Source organism: Simochromis diagramma, unplaced genomic scaffold (genome assembly GCF_900408965.1).
Source record: "Simochromis diagramma unplaced genomic scaffold, fSimDia1.1 OVJJ01000123.1, whole genome shotgun sequence".
Taxonomy (NCBI): domain Eukaryota; kingdom Metazoa; phylum Chordata; class Actinopteri; order Cichliformes; family Cichlidae; genus Simochromis; species Simochromis diagramma.
Window position 1 is genome coordinate 1,501,902 of NW_024386778.1, and position 14,604 is coordinate 1,516,505.

The 14,604-nt window shown below is 44.8% G+C and overlaps 2 protein-coding genes across 2 annotated transcripts in view; both read right to left on the minus strand.

Annotated features, from left to right (window-relative positions):
• The window catches only part of LOC120720571, a 914,567-nt gene that overhangs the window by 800,304 nt on the left and 99,659 nt on the right, over window positions 1–14,604 (minus strand). The gene's annotated exons all lie outside the window — the stretch shown is intronic.
• cxadr (CXADR Ig-like cell adhesion molecule) overlaps window positions 7,341–14,604 on the minus strand; it is a 38,222-nt gene continuing 30,958 nt past the window's right edge. Inside the window, exons 4-7 of the mRNA XM_040013343.1 lie at window positions 14,079–14,234; window positions 13,862–13,984; window positions 12,291–12,429; window positions 7,341–11,283 (exon numbers count right to left, since the gene is read on the minus strand). Of these exons, the coding sequence (XP_039869277.1) occupies window positions 11,001–11,283; window positions 12,291–12,429; window positions 13,862–13,984; window positions 14,079–14,234 (701 nt within the window). The 3' untranslated portion in view covers window positions 7,341–11,000. The remainder of the gene's footprint in view (window positions 11,284–12,290; window positions 12,430–13,861; window positions 13,985–14,078; window positions 14,235–14,604) is intronic.

The window sequence follows — 14,604 nt, forward strand, 5'->3', positions numbered from 1 at the left end:
ATGTCCTGTTTATAAGGTTGAAACCTGCAGTCAGCTGAGACTGAAGACGTCACCTGGATGATGGTGAAATGTTTTTCCCACTGAAACGTCCAGATGAACAGCATCAACCTTTGGGGTTGAGTAAAGTAACGCATTACTTTAACAAGTAACAAGTGACGTCTAACACTTTTGCTTTTCTGAGTAACAATCTGCAAGTATTCAAACAGAGAGTTTAGAAAGGACGCTTCTGAGTAAATGCTGGAACCTGCACTGAAACAAGCCTCAGGTATGACCTGTATGTCCCCGCCTCTGCACTGATGGCCACAAAACTCTGCTTATGTAATTCACCTTTTCGACACAAGGTGGCATCAGTGCACACTGATGGACTGCAAGGTGAAACAAAGGGAGCAACAAAGGGCTCATCCACAGCAGATAGCACACACTGTGCCTGTCATCTCACGAGCAGAGAACCGGTTTGCCGAGGTCAACTTCCTCTGACCAATGCACAAATGCGATTTGCTTCAACACTGACAATCACGCATGCTGTCAAACCTGAAGAGCAGCATTGCGTGCCAGACGCTCCTTGATTGACATTTATATCCTTTGTGAGCTTAAACACATGACAGAAACTAAGCAGGCTGACGGTCCTTGATCGTCAGCCTGCACTTAAGAGTTGTCTGTGTCGTAACTGGAGGCACACCTGTATTTGTACCTGAACCCACAGCAAACAGGAATCTGACGCCTCGGTGCTATATCTCAGTGTTACTGCAAACAAAGCCAGTCTCTGGGAAATAAGATCATATTTCATAAGAATAATAAAGCGATCCGAGAACCACACATTCCCCATCACCTGATCATACAAGCTCCACATCGTCTTAATCTCATGTAGCACCACACACTGGCTCTGGCTAACACGCCACCCTATTCCCCTACAAAAAAGAGGAAGGTTCAGTATTTTCTCCCCGCTGACAACACTTCTAATCACCTCCAAACAAACTTGGCTCGGTCGCTCCTAAAAATATTTTCCTGTTTGTAAAAAAGGAAAGGCATCCCACTCTCAGTGGTAATGTTCCCTAGATTTTCCACTCCTCTGCTTAGAAAAAAGAAGAGAAAGCCTTTAAACACGAGTCTACCAGTGAAGCTGTCTGTTCAGGATTAACTTAATGCTCAGCCTGTTCAAAAAGGAGTTCATTCGTTTGTCACTGTGAGTCGTTTCATGGTAACACAGCTGCTTGGTGGGGTAATATTACAAATCTGGAAAGCCTGAGATGAAAAGAGGAAGAGCTGCTCTCATATATATACACATGCTGAACTGGAGCAGAGTGCACACAGCCCTCCACTGAACCCGAGGAAATGACCATAATTCTTCAGACATATGTGATCTTACACACAATCAGTGGAGCCGGTTAGAGCTTCTGTTTATAGTGAGGAGAAGAGGAGGAGTCAGAGGAGGATGCACAGCCTGGTCATAGCAGATAGATTAATAGATTCCCAGCATCATCATGTTGGACATAAGAGGTTTGAATAGCTGAATGACAGTTTGCTGCAATGGTGGAAAAATGCTATATAATATTGTCAGAGTTCCTGCTATAGTAAGACCAGCAGAAATACTCAAGTTGTCTTTGAATGTGTTTTTTGGGCTTATGGAGGGTATTTCAGGCTTTCTGTGGGCGGCAATGAAAACAGGAGTGTTTTTACACAGCAGTGACCTTCAAAAGGAAGCACACACAGCTGCAGTGTGGCAGAAGAAAACAGAGGAAAAAGTCTTTGTCACAACTGACGCAACCAGATAGCCGCTTTAGCAGCACTCTCAGACACACTGTGTTTTATTACTCCTACCTGCTCTGTATTCTTTCTTCACGCTGACCTAGATATCATATGACCCGCCCTAATCCTGCCGCTCTTTTCGTCTGATTTCAACAAAGACAGGTTCGGATGACCTTCATGGGTTTGATGCGGCGGGGCCTCATTAGCGGTGAGATTCAGATCTGCCAGTGCAGACTGATGAACTTTAATTACTGCAGGAGCTGCTTCAGCTGCACACCAACGGTTCGGCCAGCTCGTGTGGAACATCCCGACTGAATGCAGAGGATGTACAGAGCTGATATTTGGTGTCTGGACTCTGACCTTCTTCGAGCAGAGCAGACACTGAACAGTTCTGGTCATAATAATGTAGAGCTGAACACCATCTGCAGTGTGAAACCTACTATAGGATAAGAAGAAGACAACAAGTGGCCTGCTGGGGGCATGCACCATCTAATGACATCTCATTTTAACAGTGACCTTGAGAGGAAGTGGAGGAAAGAAGGGTCACACCTACTCCTGTACATATAGTACATAACCAAACTCACAGTGTGTACATGTTAAACCAAAAACAGGCGTGTAACTAGCAGAAATAACGACTTTAACTAGCAAACAGAAAAATAATCAGCTAAGATTAATGGTTCATTTTCCCTCCCAGACTTTTTGTCTTCTATTACTGGTAAACTGAACGTCAGTGTGGGAAAAGAAACGTAAATGATTTTATAACAGTCTGATATTTACAGACCACATTATGAAAGAGCTCCTAATTACATTTTCCCATTTCTGATCAGAACCGTTACATCCAAAATATTATGCAACACATTACAGACACAAAATATTCACATAAGAAAAGATGGAAGCAAGTTTCACAAAGTCAGCCACAAAAGTGGGTCTTTTTCCCACGTAACTAATTTTTTTTCCAAGTTTAGTTCTGTATGGAGAGTGTATTATTCTTAACCTTGAATAATTCCAGGAGCATCAGATAAACCACAGAGGAGGAGTTAGCCTCAGCAGCTGTTGCTAAAATAGTGATTATCTTCCATGCTAATTATCACAAACTGGTTTAAAGGGCAACTGTCACACGTTTCCTTATTTTCTGTATATAGATATATATTTTTATCAGATTGTATATTTGTGCATTTTATATATTTGTTCTGCTCTGTATGTTGATGCTCTGTATCTCATTATTGTCACTATACAGATGTACAAAGGCATTCTATTATATTCTATTCTGTTGTTACTGTTACAGTGAAAGCTCAAATTAATCATGGAAACGTTTTAAATAACAGTAATCCACTGTAAGGCAAAAGCTCAGGTTTCAAAAGGGAAAACAGCTACATGTGAATTTTTAGTTTCTCTCATACTGAGCAGAAAAACAGTGAATATACACGTGTGGCATGTGCAACACTTTGTTTTCAATGTGTAAATTGCGTCTCATTGTGCATTCACAGTGGTGCCGATACAGAAGAGACAGAAACTCAGACTGAAATAAGTTCATAATAATAACTTAATTACTTTTTCCATTCATTAACTTCATATGTAATCCCATTGAGGCAGCATGTAAACTATCCTAAAAGAGACTAATGGGCAGCCATTACAACTTTTACTATGAACCTTTGTGAGTTTCCTGCTATGACATGTCAACAAGACTGCGGTAAAAACCCAGTGAGCAAACAGACATTAGCCTTAGAGTCAATGTGCAAGCACAGAGTCAACAGAAATTTCCTCAAACAACAGCAAAAGTTTGGCAAAGATCCACGTTATGTTTCTGTTCTGCAGCACCAACACATCTCAAAGCTCCTGTCAGCCCATACACAGACAGTTCAGCCTGCTACACTGTGCCAACAGGTAGCATCTACACGGCCCTTCAAGCTTAACTAACACCAGTAAGACAGCAGATGTTAGCAACCTCGAAATGAGAAAGAGTATCTAAGATGCAGGAATTTTAGACTCAGAAACAGGTGGACACTTTGGAAATAAGACCTCCTGAAGTTCAGTTAATTTAGCAGTGGTCCAAAAACATCTGTTACCTTTACAGCGACAAAAGTGAAAATAATTATCACTTAACCCTCAGGTCTCTATCCTGGCCATTTGTGGCCACTTTGCTTTTCGCTCTTCAACCATTTTTGTTCTGTTAATGCCAGTGGAATGAAACTTCCCAAAGGTGTGTATTTTTGTCAGATTTTTTAATTTTCAACATCAGCTCCTTAATGTTTAATATCCTGACTAAATTACACTCTATCAATAACTGGGTCAGTGAGTAACACCTGAGGCAATCACCCAACATCCAAACTCACAAGTTTATGAACTGGTAAAACACCTGCAGAATAACCCGCAAGATGCACCACTGGCGTCCCAGTGCCAGTTTGATGACTATACTACATTTGTTTTAAATCACAACAGCTGCCCCAGCGCACTTTTTATGGTAAACACCGTACAATAACACAGAAAACCACAACAATCAGACGACCCTCTATGAGCAGGCGTTTGGTGACGGTGGGAACGAAAAACCAGCTTTTAACAGGAAGAAACCTTCAGCAGAACTGGGCTCAGTGAGGGGCGGGACAGAAGAGACCCTGTGAAAGAGAGCCAGAGATGAATAATAACTAATGAGTCAATGCAGAGTGATTCATAAAAATGTCGTTTTCAAAATCAGATGAGGCCTGATTTCAGCTGTGTCAGCTGAAGAATTTTAAATTCAGTTCAACAATGAAGAGAAGCTGAGATGGAAGACGTTTGTCATCACTCTCACTGCAGCATTTTGGACCAAATAAAGGCTTATCAGTGAGTTTTAGGACTTCATGATGATAATGAATTATAATAGTTAAACCTACAAGTAATAAGTAGTTTCTCAGCATCACGCTGAGACAGGGTGTTTCTAATTTTAGAGATATTGCAAATGCAAGAAAGCAGTCCAACATATTTGTCTAACGTGCACAGTGAAGGACATATCCTGGTCAAAACCGACTCCCAGATTCATCAGTGTTACTGGAGGCAAAGGTCGTTCCACCCAGGGGAGGTATCTGGTTAGACTCCATGTTTCTACGATTCTTAGGGCTGAGTACAACAACCTTTGATCTGAACTCAGAAGCAGAAAATTAGAGGTTGTTTATGCAACTAACTGGTGCATCGTTTGGCTTATGATGCAGTGAAAATTTATGCTCTGCACCTGAAGAACACTGCCTTATAGGGGATGTAATTGGTCCTAACACTGAACCCTGTGGAACTCCATTATTAACCTTCGTTTGTGAACAAGCTGCAGTCTAGTAGACAGATAATTCAAACCACTGAGCGCAGTACCTTTAATGCCTACAGCGTGCTCTAATTACTGTATTAAAGTATTATGTTTAACTGCTGTCATAGGGACATAAAGCTGTGTGTCATCTGCATAGCTGAGTGATGCGGCTGAGAGAAAGCATGTATATACCGCGACTTCATGCGTCTTAATTTCTAAGCTGGAAACAGCCTGAGGTGGTGTAAGTGTTAGCTGTGCTGGTGCAGAGGGAACTGGGATCGCCCCATCTCCTTAAATCAGTAACCTGACCTTTGCCCTGACTGTGGCCACACAGGAAACATGGAAGCACACGCCAGCATTGATATATATGAACTCACACATGGACAGGCACTGAGAGACTCACACACGTAATATATCACTGACATCACTGTGGTAATAACAAAGATGACCCCAATCATCAGAAGGAGAAAAGAAGGGAAACTGTGGCCCGCTCCCTTTGTCGAGGCTACATTTTATTGTTGGCCTCGATTGTGCCCTCCCGATGACACGGCATTGGAGCTTGATCACCTATAATAGAGTCCGGCCGAGGTTCAGATTAAAAGTACAAATCACATTGTAAACGACTGCGGCGAGCTGTAACCTCCATCTTGCCGTGTGAGGTTTTAACTGCAGTGCTCCCGATTCCAATCTCTCAGCTTCAGCCAAGGGAGATAGGAGATAACGGCACAGGGCTGGGACAAAAGATCAGAGGTACTGGGTGACTGAAGATCTAGTACAGTATTCAGGGAGGATATTAAACCAGGAGTCGTTTCTCTGAGCACGCCGTTTGATCTGGCGCTCTCACTGTTCTTTTGTCCTCCACTGCCATATGCTTCAGTGATGAGGACCAACTCTGAACATGTTTATTTTCCAATGCATTGTGCGGTTAAGGAACTTCGTTTTTTGTTCATGCCACACGCAGTGATCTCCCTGCCAGTAAAAATGTCACATGTGCAGATGAGCATCACTTTACCGATCCATGAAGCTCACCAAAATCGGTCCAGAGAGAGCAGAGAGAACAGGATCTTGAGGGAAAAAACATGTTGTTGGACTGAGTGCAATCTCAGCGTGAATCCGCCTCTGCTCCCCTTTTCTCCCTTGAGCACAGAGGGGAAGGTCATTCATCAAAAGTCACATATTAGTCATCCAAATGTGAGCGGCATGCGGTCGAAAATAGTGACCCAAGATGACGCTGAGATGCAGCGTGTGCAGACGTCAACCTTTAAACGGATGACTCCGTATCGACCAAATGGCGAGGCACGGATGCGTGGAGGATGTGGGAGGGGGCAATGGTTGGTGTACCAGCGGTCTCTTCCTCCAAGTCTGACAAATGAGTACATGCCAGCTGGGTGGGCCCCACGAGAGATCCAGGCTGTCGGTGGGCACAGCAGACAGGGCGGGATGACTGGCTCAGGTTGCGACTCAACTCCCTCTTCACAGAGCATCCTCCGAGGTCTCCAGCCTCGGCGTGCGGGTTGTTCAAGGCGACATATGGCTGAGAGCTGTGGCTGTTTGCATGGTGACAAATTGATGTTGCGCCTCCTTTTCCCATTCCCGTTCCTCTGACATGGCACGGTGACATGCATTTAAAGTTCAGGCTGTCAGCTTTATTTAGGTGTATTTTCACATCCAGCATCCCACATGTGTGACATTAATATTATGACCATTAAAGTATGAGAAGGTGCTGGATTTAGAGCGTGAAGCTAAAAGCTTCTGAAGAGTGCTGCAGCATTGCACGTACGACTTAAAGCTTCCCGTTTTGACATCAGGGAGAATCCAGATTCTACACTCATACAGACGCTGTATCCATCAGAATACTATAGAGACCAAAACGCGAGGGAGGCCACGTCCAAAAAGGGCTGAACTCCTCAGTCATTCATCCGACGTGGCTGTAAAAGCTTACTTTCACATCATAATCTGTGTGCCATTTTTGCATCCAAAGTGCTAAGAGCGCCGAGCCAAAAACTTAATGTACTGCTGTGCCGATGGAGCCGACTCTTCACATTATGCATGTTCCACCATCCGGCCCAGAATTCCCCCTGCAACCCTCTCCCAACCTGAGGGAGGTTTCTAAAAATGGCAGAAAGCTTAGCGTCTGTGACAGGAGACATCACGCGGGAGGATAGCGACTTTGATGAGACCTGTGCTTTTAGAGGCCTCTTTTGTTAGCAGGCAGATAAATCATCCCTCTAGCAGCCAGCTTAGACTGTATACAACCAGATAAGGTTGCCAAGGAAACCCTCCTGGAGAACCAATGAGGGTTTTTTTTGGTGTTTTTTTTCTGCTGTACCAGCCTCCTTTATCTGTACAAACAATTAATACCTTAGCCAGGCAGAAGGTGGGGGGAGGGCCGGGGAAGTGGGAGGCAGGCACAAATCCCCAGGTGCTCAGTGCACCACCACTCTCTCCCCTCAGCTATGTGAATGAGGACAAGAGGTAAAAAATGCTACAAATGGATATTGGGCTGGAGGAGACTGATGATGTATGACTCATTGTACATTAATTCAATGAGAGAACAGCGCTTAGTCCATAAATCTCATCTCTACACGTGCACTAGCACACATCACTAATGTCCTTTTAATGAATGTTTGGAATGCGCAGCCATAAAAGTGCCATTACATCCAGTCACATCCATTTGTAAAGGTGGCTGAGATTGCGCTGGTATCAGTGCAGCTGCACACACCCCGATGTGCACAACTGCTGGGGAGCTATTAGGTTCCACGGGAGACTCGGACTCGCCACAGATCAATGCTCCGTGGCCCTATCTGTTACTGACATCCAATTACAGCGATGGACGTCCACTTAGCAGTGCTGCTAAGTGCTTTAGTCTGGTTATTGACTACCTGTCCACAGCCTGCACGCGGTGTAGCCTTTGGCTAATAATCATCTATTGATCCATCCGCATGTCACGATCACCAGCGTGTTAAGTGTATAAAGAGGCTGAGGACAGTGATTGCAATAGAAAGACGTGGCACTAACATGTGTGCCTCAGCTGTTAACCAGGCGTTTCACATCATTCAGCATACTTAATTAGGAAGCAAATTTTGCACAAGTTTGATTAGTGCAGGCTTGCAGTAAACGTAATTACCCACCACATTAACTAAAGGAGGAAATTGGCAGTAATTGAAAAAGCTAAGCAAACACGGAAACAAATGGCAAAGATGCCAGAGACCGAACGGCGCAACCAGGGAGTGACGATGAGTCGATGTAAGTGGCGCACAGAATAGGTGGGCTCAAACCTCTGCATGTTTATTCTGAGCTCGAACGGCGTGGAGTGGCAATGGCAGGCGCAATCGCCGCCTGCCTGCTTCTTTGACTAATGGCGGTCATTAAGCGGTTAGAAAGTCACCTCACCTGGTGTAAGGGGTGGAACTCAGCGACTGCCTGAAATTAATCACAATCAGCTGGACAGGAGACCGGGTCCCCAGTGAGCGCGCTGCTGGACGGGAGATAAACGTTTTAGTGCTCAGAGAAACAACAAAAAACGACAACAGCCAAGCGTTTCCTTATTTCATGGACTTTTATTATTCAAAAATAAAGCACAAATGATACACACAAAAAAGAAAAGTGGTTTCCACGCATGTGCAAACCTCAAAAGTAGATCTTCATATAGTATTAGCAGGCTGATTTCAAAGCTACTGTTAGTACGGTTAGTAATATTAGTTATTAATGTTGTGAGCACAGAGGGGGACAGTAGCAGGAGCCCCTCTGTGAGCTCTGTACACTTTGCCAGCAGATGAAGGGTCTAAAGAGAATCCTACAAGGGCCCACAACAAACTCCCCTCAGCAACACATCAGCCAGTTCTCTCTCGCACACACAAACCTGCACACAGAAGAGTGTTTAAGTAGATCTGACAGATGTAATTCTTTGTCTAGACAGGCCCACATCTCACTTTTCTTGGTGTTACATCAAATCTGCAGTCCAGGGGCCAAGACTTTTCTACAGCTGTCACCTCCTCTTAGATACTGGGATTCACACACGAAAACCTGACGCACACGCTCTCTGCACTAACCCCCTCCTAGATATAGATTTGTCAAGCACAGCAGAGCATCACAAACATCCATATAGACAGTGTCGTCTTTACATCTTTCATTTTGTTGCGATTAGATAGGGTTACTTTGACAAAATATTTATACGTACAGCCAGAGCCATTTAGCTGTTTTGTCTCTTTTCTTAAAAAGCACATCAATCACTGAGGTTTAAAATGAAGTTTAAAAAAAAAAAGAAGAAGAACAAAATCATGTTTTTGGAATAAAAAATAGAAGGTTTAAGACAGTCGTAAAGGTTTTGCAAGCCGTGGGAAAAATCGTATGAGGTAAGTGGGAGTGGGACAACAGAAGGTAAAAAACAGGCTGCGCATAGATTATTGTTCTTCTGATGTCGTGGCACTGGCGGCCATGCAGGGCGATGTTACTGCACACGGCGCGGTGTACCAGTGGCAGACGCGCTACAACGCAACTCAACTGGGAAAACAAGGCACGATAGAAGTCATCATAACTGAGCTGTGAGGAAGTGAACGGAGGAGAAATTGTAAGGCTAAAACGAGGAGTACAATAAGGCGTCAGAGTGAAAAGAAACGCTTTTCCTGCTAAATTACTGCCTTTATTTTTCTTAGAAAATAGAAGATGAGATTTTTGGTCTTCCAAATGGTGGAAGAATGGGAATTAAATAACCGACGTCACTGTGGCAACTTAAACCGACCGACTGCACCAACGTTCACAGGATCTGAGAGCAAGATAAACTTGGACTGGTTATAACGTAGACACACAGAATATTCACCATTTGTTTCTCTGTGTGGGAACTGTCTTCATCCTGCTTTACATCATTAAAAAACATCTTAATTAAGCCACAAAAGGTTTCACATTAACCACACAGAGAAGGTTAATTAAGATACAGGCTCCTTGTAATGCACCTCAGATACAGAGGATTGCATACGTGGCAGCTCTGAGGGGGGTGAGCTACTACCAATGAATTCAAACTTGGTGTTTAACCCGTTCGGGACGCCTACACGTCCTTCGGGTGGTTAAAGGCCTGTCAAACATAATCAGCGCCGAGTGCTCAGTGAACCTTGTTGTCCAGCGGCCTCCGTTATTTCTCTACACCTCTTCAAAGTTTTCTGGAGAAGAGTTGGGGGATGGACACTGCTCCTTTTCAAGCTCACTCAAGAAGCAATAATACACCCAATCACAAGATCTGCTCGGCTGAACCTCCCCCTCGCCGCCAGCCAATCCTGTCCACCCTCAAATCCCCGGCCAACCCCACAGTGGACAATTCAAACAACAGAAGAAGCGTTGGAAAGAAAACGGCTGACCCACATAAGCAGTTGGTGCACTCGGTGCAGGGATTAAACCAGATCTGTGACTTTCCTCCTAACGAGCGTCTCTGAGGAGTGAAGACTGGATCAAACAGTTATTTAGTATTTTAAAGAAAGCAAATGAAAGAGAAACTTATACTGCCTCACAGACACACGCTCACGCACACACAGCTGTAATTTTATACATGCATGCATACAGCTGTACAGCAGGCCACTCAGCGGCCTGGATCTGTTTTAAACATACAGTACAACTCTACAGCAGGGGCCATGTATGTTTAAAAAACAGACAGGAAACAGAAACTAAACAAAAAAAACATGCATATATACAATAGATATTTACTTTGCCGGTCTGCTTTATACCCACGCTAACTTTACGTCCAGGAGACAAAATTCATAAAAGTTTTTTTGTATGTTTTTGCATTTGATAAAAACTTCATTTACTCTGTTGTGCACAACTCAAATTCTCTTCTCAGCACCACAGCAGAGCCGGGTCTCCATAAGCAGAGAATATTCCCGTATGTAAATAATAAAGAGCTAAAAATCAGGCGAGTGCATCCATCCCAGCTTTTGTCCCACTTCCTTCCGTTCCATCCCCTCTTTGCACAGTCCTTTCCCGTGAAGACGATCTGCTAGACGATTGAACCGTCCCTCGTCTGGGCAGGAACCATGACAGGGATGCCCCCCATGCGACTCAGGTTGTAGCCGGCCATCTTGCCGGCCGAGGGCGGCAGCACCGGAGCCTGGCTCGGAGGCCTGTCGTACTCCTCTGATGAGGGAATCTTGTCGTACTGAGGCTTCAGGGCATACTCGTGCAGGTTGGAAGGCGACATGGAGCCCAGTGAGGAGCGCTGGCTGGCCACAGTGAAGCTTCGAGCAGTTGAAGCGCGACTCTTGGGAGGGGGCACATCCTCTCTGAGGGGGGGGGAAACAGACAGCAGCACGTTTAGACAACAAACCTGGAAACTCGTCATCGTGGACTTGGTGTCAAATACACTGAGAATGATTTTGTGATGCCCTGCAAATCAAGAGAAAGTCCACAGGTAGGAACAGCGAGGAACATAACGAATCGACTGCGAGTCATTTAAAAATGAAACATGACTTGACTCGATAATAAGGGGAAAATAATTGAAGTCAGCTGGTCAGGCATCGTCTCCGCAGCTCAGTCACGCCGACTGCGAAAGCCTGGAGAGACTGAGCCGAGCATCCAAACACAGCCATGCCCTCGACTCCCTCTGCCACCACATTAACAGCTAATAAGCAGCAATAATCCAGTTAAATGCTCAATCAAACTGAGCCTGAGGGGCCGGCGCTTGTTTAGTCCGTACTTTCATGCTGTGGTGTTTCAGCAAACGTGCGTCTGCGTGCGCGAGACAGGACTGTTGGTCTAATCCTTTGTGTCCTACAGCGCGAGCGGTGTCACATTGTGGTGTAAGACAGATTCAGTCCACGGCAGAGCGATGGTGCAGAGCCCACAGGCCGGACGAAGAGTCGAACGTCGAGGGGAGTTAGAGTAGGTGGCTGTGGCGGGGGGGCTGAGGGGGAGGGCAGCCGGCAGCAACACGAAGCAGGACGCACAGAACGAACAAAGCTTTCAAACTGATTACCACAGCTGTTTATTTGAGGAGGGGTAAAAAAAATAAAAACGCTGAGAGATAAAAACCATTTCCACGGTTGTCGTGTGTGTGTGTGTGTGTGTGTGTGTGTGTGTGTGTGTGTGTGGATGACTACCAATCATGCTACACGCTGAGCCGACACCAATAATCACAGGTTACCTATGGCATTTTTGGCGCCCACTGTAATCCAACATTACGTAACCTTGACACGCTCCACCTCTCACACCAAACACTAGACAGTAATACAAAATATTAATCCATCAGATTGGAGCTGTGTGCATCTGAGGGCCAAATCTCATCGAGTACCTTATCTCGTTGCAGATTTCCTTCTCGTACTTTTTCCTGTTACGGGCACGGCAGAAGCAGAACAGGATAATGGCGATGATGAGGAGGATCAACAGGACAGCGATTATGGATCCCGCGACGATGCCGGCTGTATTCGGGACTGGACGACACAAAGAAGGGAGAGGGTGAAGGTGCTGGGTGTAGCAGAGTACTCGTGAGTCATAACAAGCATGTCATCCTAATCAGGCACATAAAGCACATGAAACACACGAAACGTACTGAACTGAACAAAATATCCTTGTTGGCATCCATGTGATGGAAACTGTGTTTGCTGACAGCACATCTGGGTTTCCAGATGAAATGTAAACAAAACCATAGCGTGGTGTTTGACGATCAGAAGAACGAGTACTTCATACACACTCTCATTAACACACACACGCACACACACAGACATACACTGTGGCTCAGTGAGATTTAACAAAAGCTGCGATGGAGAAATCTAATAACATCATAAATGAAGGCTCCACATTCCTGCACGGCAGCAACACGTCGCTCTAATACTCCGTCTTTCAAAAGCAGAATTCATCAGACTTTGCACTTGACTGATGGTTGACCTGCTGACCTGGCAATCCGTTTCCTGTTATAATAACCTTGGAGGCTTTTCATGCACTCACCTTTACTTTGTATGTTGAGGAAAACTTTTCATAATCTAGTGACACACGCTACAGCAACAGCAGTTTTCCCACAAACACTTTTTATACTAACATTTAAAAAGAACAAACCAATAAAAACAAAACAAACAAACAAAGCCTGACTCAACTGCAAAACAGGACAGAGTCAGTAGAATAAGTAACAGTTGTCCTGTAAGCAAGAAGATTATTTGATCAGTAATAAAATCAGCAACAAAGCAAATAAGCACAGAAATTAAGGTGCAAAGTGTTTATATATAGGATTTACATCACTGGCGTCCTCCCCCGTGTTTTAAAGATTTACAGACTATTCTACAACTTGATAAGAGGAAGAATGACATCGATCTATAATTATGTTATAAATACATTTTAATGCCATGGTGACCTGTTTTTCTCTTGAACAAATAGCACGTCGTCATATTCACCATCTAAAAGATTCCAACAAGATGGTCGGTGTTGATTTTTCCTCCTTTTTTAACAGTTACTGATGACCACTGCAGTTTATACTGTTAACATAGGTCAGGGTGGGGAACTCAGCGTCCTGCAGGTTTTAGATCTCACCCTGAGTCAGCACACCTGAATCAAATGTTTTCATTACCAGGCCTCTGGAGACCTTCGAGACATGTTGAGTAGGTTGTATAGCCGTTTAAATCAGCTGTGCTGGATCAAGGACACGTCTAAAACCTGCAGGACACCGGCCCTCGAGGCCTCGAGTTCCCCACCCCTGATGTAGGTATAAACGCTGTGCTAAAAGCGAGGGCAGCTCACGGGGTATAACCTTGGGAAAACCTTTTAAACTTCTGCTCCGACTACTCCAAACCTGATCATTAAACACCAGAATACAGGAAGCTCTACATGTGAAATGGACTGAATAGACACTAATTAAGACGGTTGGGTACTCACTAGCTGTCACGCTGAGATCGAGCACACACTGCTCGGCGCCAACGCGATTGGTAGCAGTGCAGCGATACGTGCCAGATGCACTGGCAGATGCATTCTTCACGTTGACTGTGCCTGACACAGGATCTAAACAAACACAGTGAAAAATGACAGAGTTAAACACAAACAGAGTTATGTGCAGGACCTTTAAACGGTTTGACCTTGTAAAAAGCTGCATTACCCAGCACTGAGGAGGCGGGCAGCACTTTGCTGCCAGTAGTCTTCTCCCAGCTGTATTTCATGGGTTTGCTTCCTGCATCAGATGTGCACCTCAGCACAACGTCTTTGCCTTCATGTGTGGAGCCCTCAGTGTAGCACCTGGGCTTGGACGGCTTCTCTGTGGAGAGCAAAGAGGCAGAGGAAGCCAACCCAGTGATTTTCCAATCTTACAGTGTGCGTCTGTGTATTGTGTAGCTCTAAAGTTGAGTTTCCTCCCTCACTCAAAGCAGCGCTCATCTGACAAATTAGAGCAGTAATCAGAGTAATTGATACATCTGTAGTTATTAAGACCTGTCACTCAGGATAATCGTGTGGAAGAAAGGCGCTGCGTCAGTGGACACGCAAGCACACGTGCTGTCGTTCAGTCGGGGTGTTGGTAAGAGATGAGACGGATTCGAAAACAAGCCCAGACACGCGGTGAGTGAGAGGAGGGAGAGAAAGTGACGGGTAATGTTTGGACAGAGGAAATCTAAGGCCACAGACTGTGC